Raw genomic sequence first — 19,452 nt, forward strand, 5'->3', positions numbered from 1 at the left:
GAACTGAAGGGCCGTTCAGCAAATACCTGTACGCACGTGTAGGCAGCGGTCCTCTGCCACCTCCAGTCATAAAAAAATGTCATTTCGTTACGAAGAAGTGAGTCTATACCTGATGGCTTACACGGGTCTGATTTGCTTGTAATATTGCTTGTAATATTTGCTTCCGGGATTTCCCGGAAGAAATCACGAGGCTTCGGGACGTCAAAAATTGGCCGGGATCCCGGGATTTTCAGATTCGGGATATCCCGATTGACAACCCTACGTTTGTGCTGCCGTCGTTCGGCAAAACTCAGGCGCGTTTTCTTTGTTTTCAATTTTTTTATTCTTTTTTGAGACCGGGGAAAAAGAGAATCGAATACCCCCTCTACAACTACGCCATTGGCAGTTTTGCTATAGTCCCTGCAGTTTAAAGCATTCATTAATTTCAGTTAACGAATTAATTAACGAGGAAACAAAAATAGGCTTATTATCTTTGGACCCTTACAAACATTACGCGCCAAGTCTTCTTTCAGTGCAGCGTACCATATTTATAAAAAAAAAATGGCTCCTTTTATACTCATACTTCGGAGACTCATACGTCGGAGGTATGACGGCATTTAGAATGCCATTTGTACGAGCAATACTCGTCTAAAAAGAAAAATGGCATGTGAACGCGATGGAGCAGTATGAATAATGCTCATCAAGCTGGTCACGCAGTACCCGATATCACCAATCTAAAGGAAGTGACCCATTCTCTTCTCTTCTCCTTCCTTTCGAGTTTCATGCCTTCTCTCGCCTATACACGTGTACAAACGTAACGTTGCCTCATCTACGCACCACATGCTATTAGGCTAAGTACACTTTAGGAAGACGTGTTCGCAACTCATGGGCATGACACACAAAGAGACAAACACGACACAAGCCTGAACAGTAATCGACAGACAAATGAGCTGTGGCGGGCTCCATCTACGGACAAACATACACATACAGCCTCCAAGAGCTTAAGGGACTAAGTCAAGCAGTAATTCACGACAAGTCAATGAGTGCCTAAAATGTAACATCCCTGACCGGTAACAGGGGGGGTCGATGTTCAACCTCTGGCGCTGGCACCGAAGGATTGGCTTTTTCGTGAATTACTTCTTGAAGCCTCTATGAACTTGAATACATGAACCATTTATGAACAACTGATTCGTCATGAGAAGATGAGATGACCCCCTGTGTTGCATGTGTCCTCAAGGTTGTTCACTACTGCAGTAAAGAAAGAGAGTTTAGTGACAGGAAATTGATAGCCATAATTACTTAATAACTATTTTCAAACTTAATTAAACTAATTTTTTGCAGCAAGATTATGTAATTCTGATAGAAAGACAACACTGTACCACTTAGGTATTTTTCCTAGTGAACGTATGTAGTACGCCCAAAATATATGTGCAGTAGACCCTCTACAACGTAAATAATGTGGCTTTAGGCGCGACAGTAATGCACCAAGTGCAAGACAAATATTGTAGCTTGTACGCATTTAGCGTACATGGCAGCTGGACTGCATGTGAGGTGTCCGCAATTTCTTCATGCACCTGATGCTAGGCAGACCCAGCTTCATTCAACTTTCAACGTCCGCCTGTGGTAATTCTCAAGTTAGATTCTTAATACTATTGTGTTGTCACCCGTGGATACGGAGCGCAGTAACTAACAGACAGCTGCACAATGGATTTATGAGGCCTCCTATTTTCATATCGCAATAGTCTTAACGCGACTGTTCTGCTGTAGGAGCTATATTTTTCATAAGCATGAACTTAAACCTCGACTTACCTCCATATTGTTCTTTTTTTTTTTTTTTTGCCTTGGTCCTCGGGAGCACTTTGAAAATTTGTGTGTACGACATCTAGCTTCAGACGATTACATACCGGGACTCCAGATCGCCTCTGGAGTCGCGCTTTGCCTATGGTAATATTCATGGACGAAATCCCTGAAGTAAATCGTTGCCTTCGCGTGTGGAACTTACTACGTACGGCAATCAATCGCTGCGAGTCAAAAGCTTCGCACAATTTGCACTATTGGTAACTTCTAATTGGTAACACTTGAATGCTCAGATGAATTCTTCCAACAGTCGAGAGTGTAGCCCCGTCGCGTTCCCGACAACATCGCTCTGGCTAATCACAAATCGCTGCAGCTCATAAAAGGCAAGGTCAGCACAAGGAAGTGCAACTTCCAAACGATGCCATGCCAAAGAAATGCTCACGTGTCACTTGTTTCCGGTGTTAGCAATGCATAACGGCTGTTTGCTAATGCACAATGCACATAGAAGGAAACCAAAGAAGCCAAGAGGCCAAGCCCATGCTGTAGTGAACTGAGCACAAGGAAGCTGATGAAGCTGATGAAGACGAACCAACGCCAGGCAACGCCGAGTACATGCTGACCATCTTAAACTCAGATCAACCTCAGCACCCTCTGAGTCGATTCAGCCATTGCCCTGGCCACAAACGGACACAACGACAGCTACGTCAGAGAAGCCAGTGCAAGAACAGGACCCTCCCAGGTCGCCGCGGTACCCTAAAAGAAACCGCAAACCTCCGTCGCGATACGTCCATCTTGAAGGCAGGAAAGTAGTGGACTGAGCACGTGAGACGAGACGAACGTGAGACGAGGAATAAACGGTTATGTTCTTTGTGGCTCTAGCTCTCTGTGAGTCTAGGTAGACTACACTACACATGCCCATCTAAGACAGTTAAAACCTAGAGCAGTGACTTCGGTTGGCCGACGATTTAACAGCATGGCCGGGAAACCAAGAAATGTGTTTTCTAAAGAACTACAAATAGCTGGAGCAAAATACTTATCCCACATGTCATTAAAAATGTGCATATGTGCAATAGGTGATGACACGGTAGGTAGGTAATGCATAACGTGCAGGTCTCTTCACGAATTCTCAACTCCACATATCATGACATTATATGTACAGAGCCAATGAGCATAGCAAGAAAACGTATGCATATGGAAATCGTTAGCACAATAATTCCGAAACTTGGCCATCCCGCAGCCCATTAAAATAGAGGTGACCTCCCTCCCTCTTCACGATGCCGGACGTTTTCCCATCTCCGCTCATGAACGTCAGCCGAAAACGTTACTACGACGTGTTCTTTGGGCTATATTTAGAGCGAGTTCACTGAGCAAAAAAGTCTTGCGCAACTGCAGGATTGCGCGGCCATGAAAGCATACTTGCTCATGAAAGTGAGCCTGTTTTTTGGGGCATAGTTTCTGGAAACGAGGACAGCGTTTCGGCACCGCAACTCTCAGTCCGTGCATGATATTGAGGTGTGACCTCCACTTTGTTTTGTGTGCACAGCGGAGAAGCCAAACACGCATAAGTACGTTGTCACGAATGGAGGGAATATTTTAATGACTTTTCTTGTCAATAGCGGGCATTCCGTGGCCAAACCTACACAAAATTCGGGAAGTGATTGTTGTGGAAACTGGCACCTCAAACTTGAATCTGAACTCAGGCCCATGAACTGCTCTTCGTCTGCTGTAATAAAGCCGTCGGGAAGAGAAATCATGTGAAATGGGTCCAGTCGTGTTTATTGTCCTCGATCTGCGGAAAGTACTTCTCAAACTGAATCTTGAGAGCCGGGATATGTCCTTTAATATAACTGAGGACTTCAGCAGTGTCACACGATCCTGCACTCTGCGCCACGACTGCGCGGTGCATCGTGAAGGCAGGGCGTCCGTGTATGCCGCGATAGACGCAGACGCCGTGGCATTTTGAGGGAGGGAGTGAACCTCAGGACATCGATTTTCGCCTTCTTGCGTGCCAAATCAGGCTTGAAAGCGAGTTTCTTGTGACGCCTCCAAAGCGTTGCATACCCTGCATGTAAGTGCGTTTATGAGAAACCTCCGCATCTGCAGCCACGGGCTTCCTGGTAACGCAGAATAGCGAACATATCCGTCGCATTTTTTTTTATTTCTGAATGTTTCACAGTTTTGGAACCACTGACTTAGCACACAGGTGTCCAAAGGACTTAGCACACAAGATTAGACAAAATTCCGAAGAGGACATCACTGCACTATGTCACTACGACAGCCTCCACATCGTTCTCTTTCTCATTTTTCACGGCTCTGTACACACATAATGTAAGGAAATGTTTATGTTCCAAACACGTAACTCACAACTTTTATGATGGCACATATTCCACACTTTTTTCCTGCGTTCAGATTGTCCATCTTGTACCAGATGTCATCATGAGAATAATGTTCGGGTATGCTGATGTCTTGCAACTTGACTTCTCCCTCGTCAGCGTACACAGGTGGCAAGCTGCAGAGGAATAAAACATCGCAATTAAAATAATTTTCGACCAGAATGCATCGAAGCGAGTGTAAGTGTCACAAGCAGTTCGAAACGCACACTTCGTGTTCACTAACACTTGTAGCAAAGTAAAACATTTCCCAAAGGTTACTATGCAATGAATCCTGCGCGTTTCTGACAAGTCAATACAAATTCAATTAATTCCCCAAATTCTAGTTGGTTTGAATATAACTGCATGTGGAACTCTAGTGTTTCTGAGCTGCCTATTCACAGAACGAGAAATTATGTGTCTCTTATGATATGCACAGAAAAACAGCCGCTCTTGAGAGGGAGACTCGTGTGTGCTCTGGAAGAGCTCCAGCCATTTGGTGAGGGGAAACAGCTTGCTTTTCAAGTCACCAGTAGAGACGATGATGCGAAACCATTCGCACCATCAGTTTTTCCATTAGTTTTGGGGGACTGCCTGGTTTGGGGTTGGGAACAACCAATTCGTCCTTCATGTAGGCGGCACATATCCCCTCTGCCGTGTTATACACATGAAAGATAATCACAATAACAACAACGAAAGAAAGAAGCACGAAGACAGAATAACTGTTCAATACGCGAGCTTTCGGGCAGAGCCTGACCTTCTTCAGACGAAAGCAGCAGACAAAAACATTGCTTATATAAGGAGTGGGATCGGTGAGAGAAGGAATCAAAGAATAAAAGAGAAGCAACGCATGCAACAGAAGCAACGCGGCATCTTTGCGTTGCTTCTCTCATTATGCGTGCAGCATTTTACTCAAGTATTCACAACAATTAGAGCACTACGCAATGATGATCAGGTATGCACAAGAGACAAATGATTTGCGGAAAACTTATTCGATTAATATTTGATGCAAGCCTGTGACTGACGTGCTCATCGACTTCCCCATAAAGAAACAAACAATGTGTCACAGTGATACTATACATACTAAACATTTTGCAAGCATGTCTACTGACATGTTAACATGTACTAGCTACAGAAATATTTGCTCTTCCTTCTGTTTTTCTAACCGTCCTCTGAAAAATTCGATCGTATACACATGCAGTATAAAAAAAGAAAACATTCTGCGTCTGGAGCATTGTCACCACTCCCTGTTCGTAAAACATCTTTATTTCCGTCATTGCTTCCATTTCCAGCTGGTGTTTTTGTTTTTCCAACTTCAGGACCTCTCCATATAGCCGCGCAGACGGCTTCCTTTTGTTTCTAGGGGCACCTGCACTGTGACTGCGGCTTGGACGTGGGGCTGACTGCGGAAGCCTGCTTCTTGGTGATTGGTGGACATCAGTGGGAAAGCATGGCACAAATGGTTCTGCTGACCCATCTGGGAGAATGCCAGTTGCTGCGTCAACAGTGGAGGAACCCTCACCTCGCTGTGTGGCCATTCTGCAGTGGCACAGAAAGTCCTACAGACATGTGATCGGTGATGCCACGCTATATGTGATTTGTATTAATCTTGACTGATCTTCCAAATAAACATGAATACTGCTGTACACAACGCCGCTTGGAAACTTACAGCAGTTTCACTGGAGTCTCTGCCCTATCAATCCCTCCAGTAATCCCAATAACGCCTGCCGCCCTGCCCCTATGATCTCAAGGGCAGCCGACATGACAGACGGTATCTCTACAACCTGGCCCTTTTCACCCAAAAACAAACAAACAAAAGTATGTCGCCAGTGTCCCTTTTTAAACAGCTCAGCCACCTCAAAAACAGATTAGTTGTACTCAGCTCTTCCACTCCTCTACTTACTTTGCGTGAACGCATCCTCATGAAAGCATTTTTCCTTCTTTCGTTTTTGCATATGCACCTCAGTCACATCAAAAGTGGGGAATTGTGACTCAGTGTTGATTTAAAAACAATACAAATTACGCAATTTTAACACTGCTACAAGCTTTATTTCAAAACTAGCGTTACCTCTTCCCACGCTTTTCGTTTCGTTTGAGTTGTCACGTCTTTCGAAACCTTTCTTCTTTTCTTTTTTTTTTTTTTTTGTTTAATAATATGTTTTCTCGACGTCCTACGAGAGTTCAAGCGTTTCTCCTTCATCCAATTCGGTGCCTTCGGCTTTTTTTGCTTCAGCAGTTGCCATCGTAGAGCGTGCCAGGCACACACTACTCACGCCGTTGAGCATGTGAAAACGTTTATCGAGTCTACTGGAATCGCCTCCGACACCTATACCGGCAGTGGTTGGTCCAGAGCGTTCAAACAGAAGGCAGGACTAAGTTGACGATGGCAACGGAAGAAACGCATTTGTGGGATGACTTTACCATCAATAGCTATCTCACGTGAGAATCTCCTCACCGTCGTTTCGAGCAAATCACTCGGAGGGTTTTATCTTCTTCTTCATTTTCTTTTTCTTTTTTGTGAGGGAAACTCTTCGCGTAAGTCTTCTCAGCCGTCAGTTTGTTTTCAAGCGTTTCGTTTAAACAACCCCAGTAGCTGCTGAGAGGGGCAGCCCATTGTGCTGAGTATATAGAGGGAAATGATCGCTACCTCTGGTGTCGACATCCGTAGCGCGCGACAAGTGGTGAATTATGTCGACTGTGCACCAAGAAAGATCCAGTACATCGAGGTATGGAGGGCAGTTGCGACGCTCCAGCGTAACAACCATGAGCTGTTTATAAAAGTTTCACGGATTGAATATTTCCGTTTTTTCCGAGCGGATGACTTAATGAACAACGTTTGCATATGACGTCACGCTACTGCGCACATGTTTCCAAAGGTGCCCTGTAGCCTACAGTGGCAAAAGGGTGGCACAACTTTGCGTTTTGTTCCGTGTCTTCCATCATGATTCCACTCGGGTGGATGTTTGGACGTGTTGAACATGGGTAGTATAATAAACCTAATTGTGCAAGGAACACATATTGCCAGTGGTAATCCGTGGAGTTTCATGTTAAGTGTTGGTGTCGCTCAATTCCAGTGCTTACCCCCAGCTATTCCCTGTTACTGTATGCCGTTGTAACCGGTGTACCCGATGCCGTTGACGACGTTTGTAGATATGTGATCTCAAAGAAATACAAAGTATAACTATATAACTATAATACAAAGTAATTAGCATCAATTAGAGATTTGAGGGTAATCAAAGCGAGTAAATGTAAATGAAGACGAATTAAAAAAATCAAAATGATATAATCTTACCTACGGTAATTAAAGGATAATCACTGGGTGATTAAAAGTAATTGAAGCTAATTGAAGCTTAAATTAATTGACTTACATATAGTAATTGAAAGTGTCGTACCGGAAGTCAAGTATAGACTGGAAGTGGACAACAGGAAATCAGATTAGACAGGAAGTGAAGAACCGGAACATGACTTGGAAAGGTAGTGCATATCGGAAGCCAAGTACAGACGTTAAGAGGACAACCGAAAGTCAGATTAAGCTTGAAGTGTACAACCTGAAGTCAATATGGATCAGATGTGGATACCGGAGTCAGTATAGACGGAAAGCGAACAACCAGAAGTCGAGTTGGACTGGCAGTAGGTACTGAAAGTCAAGTATAATGCGAAGTTGACAACCATAAGAGAGCTTAGACTGGAAAAAGACAACCAGCAGTCGAGTTGGACTGGAAGTCGATATTTGAAGTCAAGTTATACTAGCTTCAACTGCAGGCTATACTGGGAGTGGGCAACCGGAAGCCAGGTTTAGGCAGTCACTCAGAAGTAACGTTAGACTGGAAGTTGAGAACTGGAAGCCAAGTTGGACCGGACGTGGACAACCGAATGCCGTGTTTAGACCGTCAGTGAACACCCGAAACTCGGGCTTAGACTGGAAAAAATGCCAGATGCTGACGCGTTTTTCTCACAGTTACAGCTAAATCGCCACTGATTTTTTAACCGGCTGCTTAGCCGGCTTATTTCTGCCCACCTGAGGACTCATTTTAAAGTGTTCTCAAATGTCAACGAGTAATTCGCGGAAAAGACAATGTTTCCCAGCGCGGGGGTTGAGCTTGGACCCTCCTGATTGCCCGTCAGACATGTTACACTTACAGCACAATAGCATGGCTTTCTCCATGAAATAGTATGTCTAAAATATTCGGTCCAGGACAAGTCATACACCCTTTTCCACTCACTGACACACTAGGCACCGCGTCAATAGTGAACACATTGGCAAGCAAGCAGACTCAACATCTCTCTAAGGACTCACAGAATACATACATGCTGCAAGAGCTTGAAGGGACGGTCTCGTGCAGCCGGGGCGATTCCGAAACTTAGCCAAAACTAGTTTCACGAGTACTGTACACATACAACCGTCAAAGTTTCATTGGGAATGACCAAGTCGTTTTCGAGGAATTTGTCGAAACGCGCCGTAAGAGCAGACGACGAAAGTTGCGCCTCTCTCATGCAACGTCACGTATGACGTCGACCTGCGGGCGCGTCGTCGTTGTCATGGTAATTGTAACTTGCAGAAGCACCTTTGTTTGAGTAATCCCCTTTGTCCTCGAAATGGGGACACTCAGGCATATACCTCCGCGAGCCAAGAATGTAGTCCGAGCATTGACTGTGGGGTCTCCCATAATGTGGCACACAATCGGATACGTGGAAGCTAAGTCACGTGTTTTCTTTCCGCGAGTATTTAATGCGGTTTTTAAATAAACACGTTCTCCTTCTCCATGTACGTAGTCAACGACGCTTGAAGCATGACCAGTGTACAAAGGAGAGTGTAATGGAAGCGCGCGTAATATGTTTTTGATCGGAGCTGTAATGCGACCCTGCGCGCCGATGGCCAGCGACTTCAGGTTCGTGATTGGGGATGGGGTTGTTCTGCGACTTTTAACTTGTTTCTGAGGATGAACATAGTTGTTCTGAACCACCTTGCCACTTAGAACCACCAGTACTTAGAATGCGCGTTTTTCACCTGAGAACTGAAAGAAAATGTACCAGAGTTGCCGCGGTGCCCAGTAACTTCTGATGGTCGTCTGCTCACGCCGATGCACTAGCACGCGCAAAAGCAGACGATTTCTGTATCCTATCACGGACTGACCCGCGGGGCGACGTGGCCGTTCTTATTGTTGCCAACACAGATCGTGGCGTGCCCTGCAATCTTTATCAATCTAATTCGGTTATTTAATAACTGTGGCGTGTTTTGTCGGGTAAATTAGCAGTATTCCATTTCCAACAAAGGGCATTCGAATGGTACACTTTATGAAAGGGGCAGGGGGTACGAGACCGTCCCTTTAAGGGACAAAGTAAACAGGTAATTCACGAAAAAGCCAATGCGTGCCAGCGGGTTGAACATGAACCCTACTGCTACGGTAATCAAGGGGGTCTAAAAACGAATGAAAAAGAAAGAGAGAAAGAAACAGCGGCGATTTTCCATTAAGCACGTTTTCCGGTCTAAGCCCGACTTTCCGTTGTCTTCTTCCGGTCTAACCCAACTTCTGGTTGTCAACTTCCCGTCCATAATTTACTCTGCTATACACTTCCGTTATTCAGTGATCACCTAAACCCGACTTTCGGTTGTCTTCAGTACTCCGACAACTTGACAAGCTTACACACCTACAACTTGACTTCCTGTTCGACACTTTCAATTACTATATTTAGGTCATTTTAATGAACCTTTAATTGCCTGAATTACTTTCAATTACCTTGTAATTATCCTTTGATTATCGAGGGTAAGCGCAGCCTACCTGAGATAATTTTGAATGTTATTCAATTGCCTATAATTACATTTACTTGATTTGTTACTCTCAATTCCCTTCTAACTCACGTTTCACTACCTTGAATTAAATTTAGTTAACCTGTTTATTGTTTTTGTTGTTAACCATTTCAGTAACCTGTAGTTACCTTTGGTAATCTTTCATTTAATTTAATCTTCCTCTTACTTACATATGTCTTATATTCATTGCATTTAAACTCACCTTTCTTGCTTTAATTGCCTTTCATTACCTCTAGTTACCTTCAATTCTTAATTACCTTCGACTACTTCAATTCTAAATCATGTACCTCTATTTAGATTCACCCTCTTATATCCCTTTACATGTCCACTTATACTTCTGACTCGCTGAGGCTTCACCATCTCATATGATGGCACAAGCACACAAATACAGCCTGTTCCAGTTTGACACTTCTATAGTGCTAGGGCATTAAAAAAGATGAGACAAAACTCCTTGTGTCAAATGTGAATTCACAATCGTTTACCAGATACCGTTATCGTGCGAAAGAGTTTTTGTCGGTCATTGAGGTCATGTTAAAGAGTATGGGTGTATGTCGGTTTTTCAACGAACGGAGATAAAAGGTTATTTCAAAACAAAAACAGCGAGGATGACATTCGACGGGTTTCTCATAAATGGACTTCGGGGAAAAAATAGATGAATCAACGAAAACTCAATTGCTTTGACTTAAAGAATGCAGAGGACCAACCTAAAATGTGAAGGAAGCGTGGGTTTATCGGTGCGACTGTCACCGCCTTTCATGTTGTGACGTCATCATTTCGTGTTTTTAACCTCTTCTTCTTTCTTTGACCTTCCTCCTGGGAATATTTTGTCACATTGACGAGTTACTAGTGGGGCCAGTATGGTCGCCCTTCTCTGTGTCTGTCTTGTTTGCTCCAAGTTAAATCGTGTACTAACTGACCCATTCAGCAGCATTAATTAGTGAATTGTTGACTTTGTCCCTCAGGATCTTGGGGACTGTATGTGTTGTGTTTGTCCCTAGATAGAACTCACGACGGCTCATTTGCCGAAGTGTTCTCAGCCGCCGCCATGCTTCGTGTACGAATGTGTCACTGAGAAAACATGCAAGAGTGACAAGAGCACGGCGCTGGCTTATCCAATAGCCCGAGCTTTAAATCGGCCGGGACCATACATTGCCTGGCTTAGGAAATGCTAGACCCTGTGTTACACCTCTGTTAGTGATCTATGCTTTTATCTATCTATCTATGCTTTTATCAACTTTTACAGCCTGCTACACTGGGCCGGGTCACCCTTGACCAACACCGTTCGACGTTTACGGCATCCTTGGCTACATTCAATGTAACGCCACCGGAAGCTTTCACGTTCAAGACGCCGAATCAGTGGACCACTTGGAGGAAACGCTTTCTACGTTTCCGCACTGCCTCTGGCCTTAACGACAAGGCTGGGTTAAGCCAAGTAGATGCACTGACCTACATTATGGGTGAACAAGCGGAGGACATGTACGCCACGCTAAAGCTTAGTCCCGAAGACGCACAGAAGTTCGACAAGGTGCTAGAAGCATTCTATGCCTACTTCGCTCTGTGCTGCAACATCATCTTTGAGCGTGCAAAGTACAACAGGAGAGTACAACAGGATTTCGAATCCGTGGAGTAATTCGTGACTGTCTTGCATTCAATGGCAGACTTATGAAACTATAGGGCGCTGCGCGAAGAACTGATCCGGGACAGACTGGTTGCAAGCATTCGAGACAAGAAAGTTTCGGAACAAGTACAGCTCGACTCCGAACTCACTCTACAAAAGGCTACCACAGCGGCTCGCCAGCTAGAAACTGTCCGGCTGCAGCAAGCTGAACTTCACAAAGGCAATGACGCTACAGTACATCGACTAACGACGCACAAAGTGTCAGTGGGGTACGAATCAAGGAGACTGGCAACCAGGAAGATTCACGCGGGCACGACCCGCCCTTCTTCAAAGTCAGGTTCCCAAAAGCTCTGCCGGTGGTGCGGCCGTGACAGGCACGCAAGACAGGACTGCCAAGCAAAAGACAAGATATGCTTCAAATGCAAGAAGAAGGGGCACTTCTCATCAGTTTGCCTTTCGGCTAAGCAGACCCAATTTGCCCCCGACGGAACTACTGCATTTCTAGGAGTCGTAGCTCATGGTGGAACGTCGAAATGGCAAGTCTCAGTCCTTGTTCAAGGAATACCGTTAACGTTTAAAGTCGAAACAGGAGCTGACGAAACAGGTATACCAGTGAGCGTTTTCCCTAAGCACTTCACGGGAATCCGTCTCGAAACTCCCAAACGTCGCCTCCGAGGTCTAGACGGAAAAATGCTGAAGGCCACAGGTATGACATCTCTTCAGACAGTTTTTCAAGGACAAGAAACCCAACAAGACATTGACGTCTCGAAGGAACTTCCTACGTAGTTTGCTTGGTCAGCCAGCCATAGAGAGCCTGAAAGTGCTTCGGACAATACAAGTGCTCTCAAAGGCGTCCCCATTCGAAGAATATGCTACGTTCTTTCAGGGACTGGGAGTTCTACAAGGAGATTACGACATAAAGCTAGCTGCTGATGCTAGGCCCTTTGCCCTTTCATCTCCACGGAGAGTACCACTGCCCCTATAGCAAAAAACAAAAGAGGAACTTTAGCGCATGGAGAAGCTAGGAGTCATAACGCCAGTCATGGAACCAACAGTCTGGTGGGCGCCAATGGTAATCGTCCCAAAGAAGTCAGGAGGAATTTGACTTTGCATCGATTTCCGCTACGTACTGCGTGAATTTCATCTTATCCCTTCTGTCGAACATTCACTCGCAATACTAAAAAGTGCAAAGGTCTTCAGTAAACTCGACGCAAGCTCGTTTTTTTTTTTTTTGGCATGTACTGCTAAGTGAAGAAAGCAAACACTTGACGGCGTTCATAACTTCGTTTGGGCGATACTCCTTCAACAGATATCCCCCTCCCCCCAACCGACGATATTCCTTCGGGATATCGTCCCCGCCGGAAGCTCAGTCGGTAATGTGTTGGCTTGCTGAGCGTAAGATCGCAGGTTCAATTCTTGTTGAGGAGGGCAGCAATTGGGGAAGGTAGACACTGCTTCCAGTACCGTGTGTCGCATGTGCACGTCAACAGAACCCAATATGTCGAAATCCCTCATATCGCCACATTACGCTGACGCATCTCCCTTTATTATTAGTAGCATTCACTGCAAGGGTATTTTTCTGAAAAAAACAAAACAAAACAAGCATTTTAAATGGGTGCCGACACAAACACCCTTTTGTAGGATGTTCAGAACGACCTCTAAAGATGCTCACTCCCTTTTCACAACCTTAGGGGTGTAAAAAGCTTTAGTGTGTAACTGGTCCTTTTTACGTGTAAATCAACACCCTAAGATGGAAACACACTCCGCGGGAGGTGCTCACTGAACGCGTGTGGGTAGTAATTAAATTATGCCGACAGATTCCAGTTTTGGTGTAAATCGGCACCGTCCAAAAATGGCATCAGTTGTGATTTGTTTCTCTGGCGGTCATATTATGCATATTAGTCAAAGTAAATGCATAGCTTGAAAACGTTTCCCAATATGGCAATTCGAAACTGGGGCCATATTGGACCAAGTTAGCGTCTGACATACAGATATACGTTTGGATAAGGATATACGAGCTTTAAGTTAGTGGTAGGTTTAAAACGTCACATAACTGGGTTAATGAACCAACAGCTCATTTAGAAAGGAAGTGACATTTCCTTCCTCAGAGAAAACGAATATAATATACATTGAACATGAATATGGCACAGAACGCACACAGACAAGGACGACATACATGGAACCTTTCTGTCCCCAAAGCCAAAAGCCCGAGCAGCTGAAAGTCCGAGCGTGAACAAGAGCAATTCGTCCCAATAAATCAGCCGCTAGATGAACGCTTCCCTGTGTTGTCCTTGTCCATGTGCGTACTCAAACATGTTCAGTCCCAACCAACATGCTGCACACAGTCTCGCACCCTTATACACATGATTGTGTTGTGAACTTTGCAGCCCATTGTGGTGCCGTGGGAATGACCAGGCTCACGGCGCCGCAGAAGCAGGTCTCTAGCATCGGAAGCAGGCGAGTATCGCCCTGCTGAGAGGAGACTTCATTGCTTCGACGCCTCGTGACACTCTTGGCTCTCCGCCCAATGGACAACAGACATTCTCCCTCCATCCATGCTTAGCAGAGGTGGTCCAGCACAAGCTTTCCGCATGCCACGAAACACCTCTCGTCAAGATGCTGCATTAACTCATCGAAAGCGGCCCGATGTGGCTTTTACAGCTCATTTGCGTTACCGCTTGAGACAAGTTGACTCTCCTAGATACGGTCACTGCGGTGCTCTAGAGCAGTGGTTCATAAAGTGACCCGCGGGGGCCCCTGAGAGTGTTCGCGGGGGTTGGTGTCGATCGCAGACAGCAAGAAGACCATCTAGGCCAGTACTGGACACGCAATCTCTGAAGAAGATGATATTTATATATGACGATATATGAGAAGGCAGAAATATACTGCCTTGTGTTTGTTTGTTGTTCCTTCTTTTTTTCTTCACGTCTTTTGCCTGTACCTACCTCAACCGAACTTAACAGGGGTCCTCAAATGAATTCTCAGTGGTTTGGGCGATCCGACACAACGAGAAGTTTGGGAGACGCAGCTCTAGAGGATCTCGAGCACATTATTTTTCATTGCCCACAACCCTGCTACATTGCTACCACAACATTGTTACCAGCGTTCCTGAACAGCACTGTCGGGTCTCTGAATCACCTGAACTCTCGCTCCCTCCCTCTCACGAAATTGCTTGGCCCCTGGCCAAATACAGCCCACCAACGCTCTGCCCTCAAAGCTCTTGCGTCATTTTTTTACACAGTCGGACTTCAATTTTTTTTGTGATGGCGCGCATTATTTCAATCCCCTCATCACCACCAGGGATTGGGAAACTCCCCATTCCTCACCTTAAAAGTAAAGGTGTTGTTGTTCTGCAAAATAGACAGCCCTGCTCGCCTTCAAGTGAAAACGAAGGTGAGGGGTCTCAGTTTAATTTGCACACATGCACAAAAACACTGAAGCAATCAAAATATCGTATGCATTTCTTACTGGCTATGAGGGAAAACTAAGACTCGGCGTACAGGACATTCATTTGCTATGTACGCCAAAGATAAACATTTTGCTCAATTGCACCCTTTTTGCACCAGTAGCAGGACATGCATCCGCAAGGTCGATCTCTGTAAATATTACACCCATCCAACAACCACCATGCAAACTTTTTCCCGCACAGGGTGTAACGTTTAGACGCAAATTACACCGCATTTGCACCGAAAAGGGTGTTGAGAATTTGAGAGTGATCATATATCACTTTGTACATCATATCTAGTCATGTACATGGCTAGTTTGTAGGGGATCACTTGGATTCTTCTCTTGTGTATTCATTGACGTTTCATACTGCACAGGAGCGCAATTTACTATGCCTAGGATTTTTGCACCGTGCCATGCGTCAGCTATTCTTAACATGTTGATAGATGTGCTTGTGCTGTTCAAGAACTCAGGTTTAGTAAAGTATTTGTTCCCTTAACACAAGAAAGCTAAACCACCGCTACGTGTATCAGTTGCCATACCTGCAAACTAAATCCATTTAATAAAATGCTCTTACGGCCTCATCATACGACACGACTGCTAAAAAGATCAGTCCGTCAGAGCGGGTGGTGGGACAGCATCACTTACTGATATAACTGTTCAGACAGCGCACGTCGTTGACATGGTTTGGAAAATGAATGTGCCAATGCGTATTTTGACTTGTATTTTGGTGGTGGAGCAGCATTTGCGCCTAGCGTCATATCGACTACGGCTAATGCTTACTGTGCCCCTACAACAGCTTACTTGCCCCTTCGTTAACATGGCGTTCTTGCTTCGTTAAAACGTTGTTCTGGGTTAATTGATCAACACTCACCTTTCGAGACCGCTTCCTCTTTCTCCTCTGGGAATTTCGTCCGCATGACATTCTGCAACCGTTGTAATGTAAATGATTAACAGATAGACACGATATACTGCGTGATATAATATCATAAACACGAAACCTCATTTCCTTTGGACCCTATTTGCATCTAGCAGTTTCTCGCTTGTTTAGGTCGGCATTCGGTAATTTCAAATCCGACCATTTCTTCTTTTGCTTTTCGTTTTTTTTAATTAACAGTAGTATGACTCACAATTCCAATAAGTACACACCTTCTATTCCCAATTATCCATAATAAAAATTGATGGAAGTTTGCCCTCCGGTGTGTCTTCAAAACACCGAAGTCCTGTTTGGTACTCCGCGAGCCAGTGGAGGCCGACCCCCTCAACCGTGTTTTCTTCAGTAAAATGAATATATTTCTTGAATCTATTCACTGGACAAAACATGCATAGATATTAATGCATAGATATGCATACACATGCATAAATGCATAGATATTAAATGATAATTTCATTAGCTGGAGCTGCTTGTGTCCGCCTCGTTCCAGAGATGGTCTTCATATGCCCATTCACTTTATCTCCAAAGGAGACTGGAAGACCACTGTGACCTTTTTTTTTTTTGCTATTCTTACTTTGTAGGTAATTGCTGGTTCTATACCGAGGCCAATGAAGTATGCAGTATTTCTAACATTGTCGAAACGAATTCGGTCGTGAGGCTTTGAGAGAATAGAATCACAACGAGGGCAATGCTCTATAATAAACTTAGTGCATTGAGGAACAAACTAAAAAGAGCCGGCGTATTGTGGGACAACCTTGGCTGATATCTAAATAATCCAACAGGAAAGAAGCGAAAGACATAAGACTGACATCAACAATGAATTTCTGAAGCGGAAAACACGTTATCAGAAGAGGAGATGACAAATCTGAAACCAAAAGAAGGAGCGACGTGAGACACAGTGATGGGACGATGCACCAAAATGGCATATCTACGAACAGTTCAACGTGTCCACGAGGCTGCGCGAAATAACAACAGAGCTATGCACTAATACCATGTGACTTTCGTAAGTGTAAGTTGCGAAACGACGCCTTCGACAGAGTCTATGGCAACTGTACACGCGTGTATGCGAGATATACGGTAACATTCGCCGCTGCTTCGCAGTCAAGTTGGGCAAGTTTCCCTTCTTGAAAAGGCTTACATATTACATAGAGGAGTTTGCAAGATTGGAACTGCCTCTGAAGCTAAGGAAGCCCAGCAAGAGTAACCCAATGATGACGTCACCCAGTCACACGAATGGAATTGCAGCGCTGGCGATTGTCTCCGACGTCGTCTGCTGCGTCTTCGCACTAAGTGAAAATTGAACGGTAAATACGCCGACCTTCGCCTACTAGTGTGAGCTCTGATGCGACCATGTCGCGTTGAACACATGTTACACTCCTGTCTGTACGAGAATGTCCGACGCTAAACAGAGACAACACTGCACAGGCCGACCACAGATTCCTGCGACCAGCAGACGCCGTTCCTTCCGCACCGGTCGGTTGCCAAGAGCCGTCCAGCCACTCTCTGACTGGATTTGTTCTTGCCAAAGGCCGCTACTGATTGGCCTTGTCCAAGTGATGTTTTATCCCATTTCTAGAGCGGTAATACCGGAATATTCTCAATATATGCCTTCTCTTCCTATGTGTTACAGCAAACCTGCATAGGAACAACTCTAGTAACCCGCCTCGGATTTTTCGGCGTTATTGTCACTGACGAGCGTGAAGTAAAGAGGCACTATCGTTTCGGAATCTACTGCGACGGATGTAACAGTCGCTTCAAGCAATTTCCGGTGGGCGCTTTCCCGGGCACCACAGAGACTCTACCCCTGTGCCTCCGGAGACGTCTGTAGGAAACTAGGTGTCTGGTCATTAATGAGACCTGTCTATACCTGTAGCTCGGCACACTTTTTGGCTCTCTGCCCATCACGTACTCAAATCAGGAGCTGAAATACGGTTCCGTGTTATTCCTTGCATCCTAAACTATATTTCACGTGTATTTGCAGAGCACCACCACTGACGGGAAACTGAAGTGGATTGGATTGGAACGGATATTCTCTAGCGACTTGCCAACCTAATGAGGCTCCAATTTTGTGGTCAGTTTTATCGACACCACCTGGATTTAGAGGGTTAGATTGGAGGGGTGCAGAACAGCAGAACTGATCGGCTGCTGGACCCGCTTGATGGAACACACAGGGTGTTTCATCTCAGAGTGAACCCCTATTTATTATAGAAATGTACTTGAGATAAAGATTAGAAACCTCTGCGTCATACTTGTGAAGGTTTTTGCCTCCTAAACAGGTGGTTTCCATCAATGTATCTCATTAATTTGTCTAATTAGCTTAATTAAACTAAAGCTATTCTCAAGGAAAAGTAACTTTTTTTGCGCTCATTAGAAAGCTCTGGCCACAACACCCAATTTCAGTCAGAATTACAGGGTCTTTCACGATCTTTCCATAAAATTTTGACACCCGATAACACGCAAAAACAGCTCGAAAAACCATTGCTCGTCAAGGGGCCTCGTCTAGCGAAATTACCCTGAAGCCAGGTCCAACCCTGTATGCTCTATGACTGGGAAGTAAAACCCTAGTCAGGGACAGCAGACAAATGCTCTCCCTGCCTTGGGTCTTACGCACCACGAGCTTGTAATCGCAATTCGCTCTTGTCGATCATGCTTTATGACTTCACTGATTATCAGTTACTCATGGCTGCGAAGAGATAAGCTTGTGAAGGCAAAATAAGTGATTTCATCCGGTCCCCGCCTTCCCTTTTTTCTTCTGTTTTCTCATGCTGTTTCCATGCGCAGTGTTAGTGTCTTCGGGCAGAGACGATAGTCCCGGCGCCGTGAAATCCGAAAGCGCGCTTGCAGAGATGGCAAGTTTTCGGGTGTCGAATTTTTGTGGAAAGATTGTGAAAGATCCTGTAATTGTGACTGAAATTGGGTGTTGTGGCCATCGGCCTTCTAATTAGCGCAAAAAAGTTACCTTTCCTTGAGAATTTTTTGCTTCAATTAAACTGCTTAGACAAGTTAATGAGTTGCACTGATGGAAACCACCTGCTCGTGCGGCAAAAACCTTCACAGGGGTATTACGCAGGAAGTTTCTAATTTTGATCTCAAGTACATTCTATAATAAGTAAGGGTCACTCTTAAGTGAAATACCATGTATAGCGGGTGTTGTGTTTTAATTATGAAACATGACAGCAATCATGAACGGGAAATGATGTGCATACGGATAAAATTCTGCCATGCCATACAAGCTTTTAGGCATACGCAGGGTTATTCGTCATATTTGCTACCGATTTTTGTCTATACTAGGCCTTACAGAACACAGTTTTTTCACGTAAACGTCGATGGTGGAGCGTAGTTTGAAGACAAATTACAAGATAACTACAAGATCATATGAACTTACAGATAAAAATATATGTGATTTATGAAACAATGTTGTCACAAAATTCTCACTTCGCCGTTCGAAGCTACGGCGACATTTTTGGGAAAATTCTGGAGTCATGGTGGTCTCCATGAAAAG

The 19,452-nt window shown here is 44.7% G+C and overlaps 1 protein-coding gene across 9 annotated transcripts in view; it reads right to left on the bottom strand.

The window, feature by feature from the left end:
• The window catches only part of LOC135378930 (caspase-7-like), a 271,342-nt gene that overhangs the window by 171,753 nt on the left and 80,137 nt on the right, over positions 1–19,452 (bottom strand). For all 9 annotated transcript variants that reach the window (XM_064612108.1, XM_064612111.1, XM_064612110.1 and 6 more), the window contains 2 exons: positions 15,891–15,942; positions 4,141–4,285 (listed from right to left, as the gene is read on the bottom strand). In XM_064612108.1, coding sequence (XP_064468178.1) covers positions 4,141–4,285; positions 15,891–15,942 — 197 coding nt within the window. The remainder of the gene's footprint in view (positions 1–4,140; positions 4,286–15,890; positions 15,943–19,452) is intronic.

The sequence above is a fragment of the Ornithodoros turicata genome, chromosome 1, assembly GCF_037126465.1.
Source record: "Ornithodoros turicata isolate Travis chromosome 1, ASM3712646v1, whole genome shotgun sequence".
Classification (NCBI taxonomy): Eukaryota; Metazoa; Arthropoda; class Arachnida; order Ixodida; family Argasidae; genus Ornithodoros; species Ornithodoros turicata.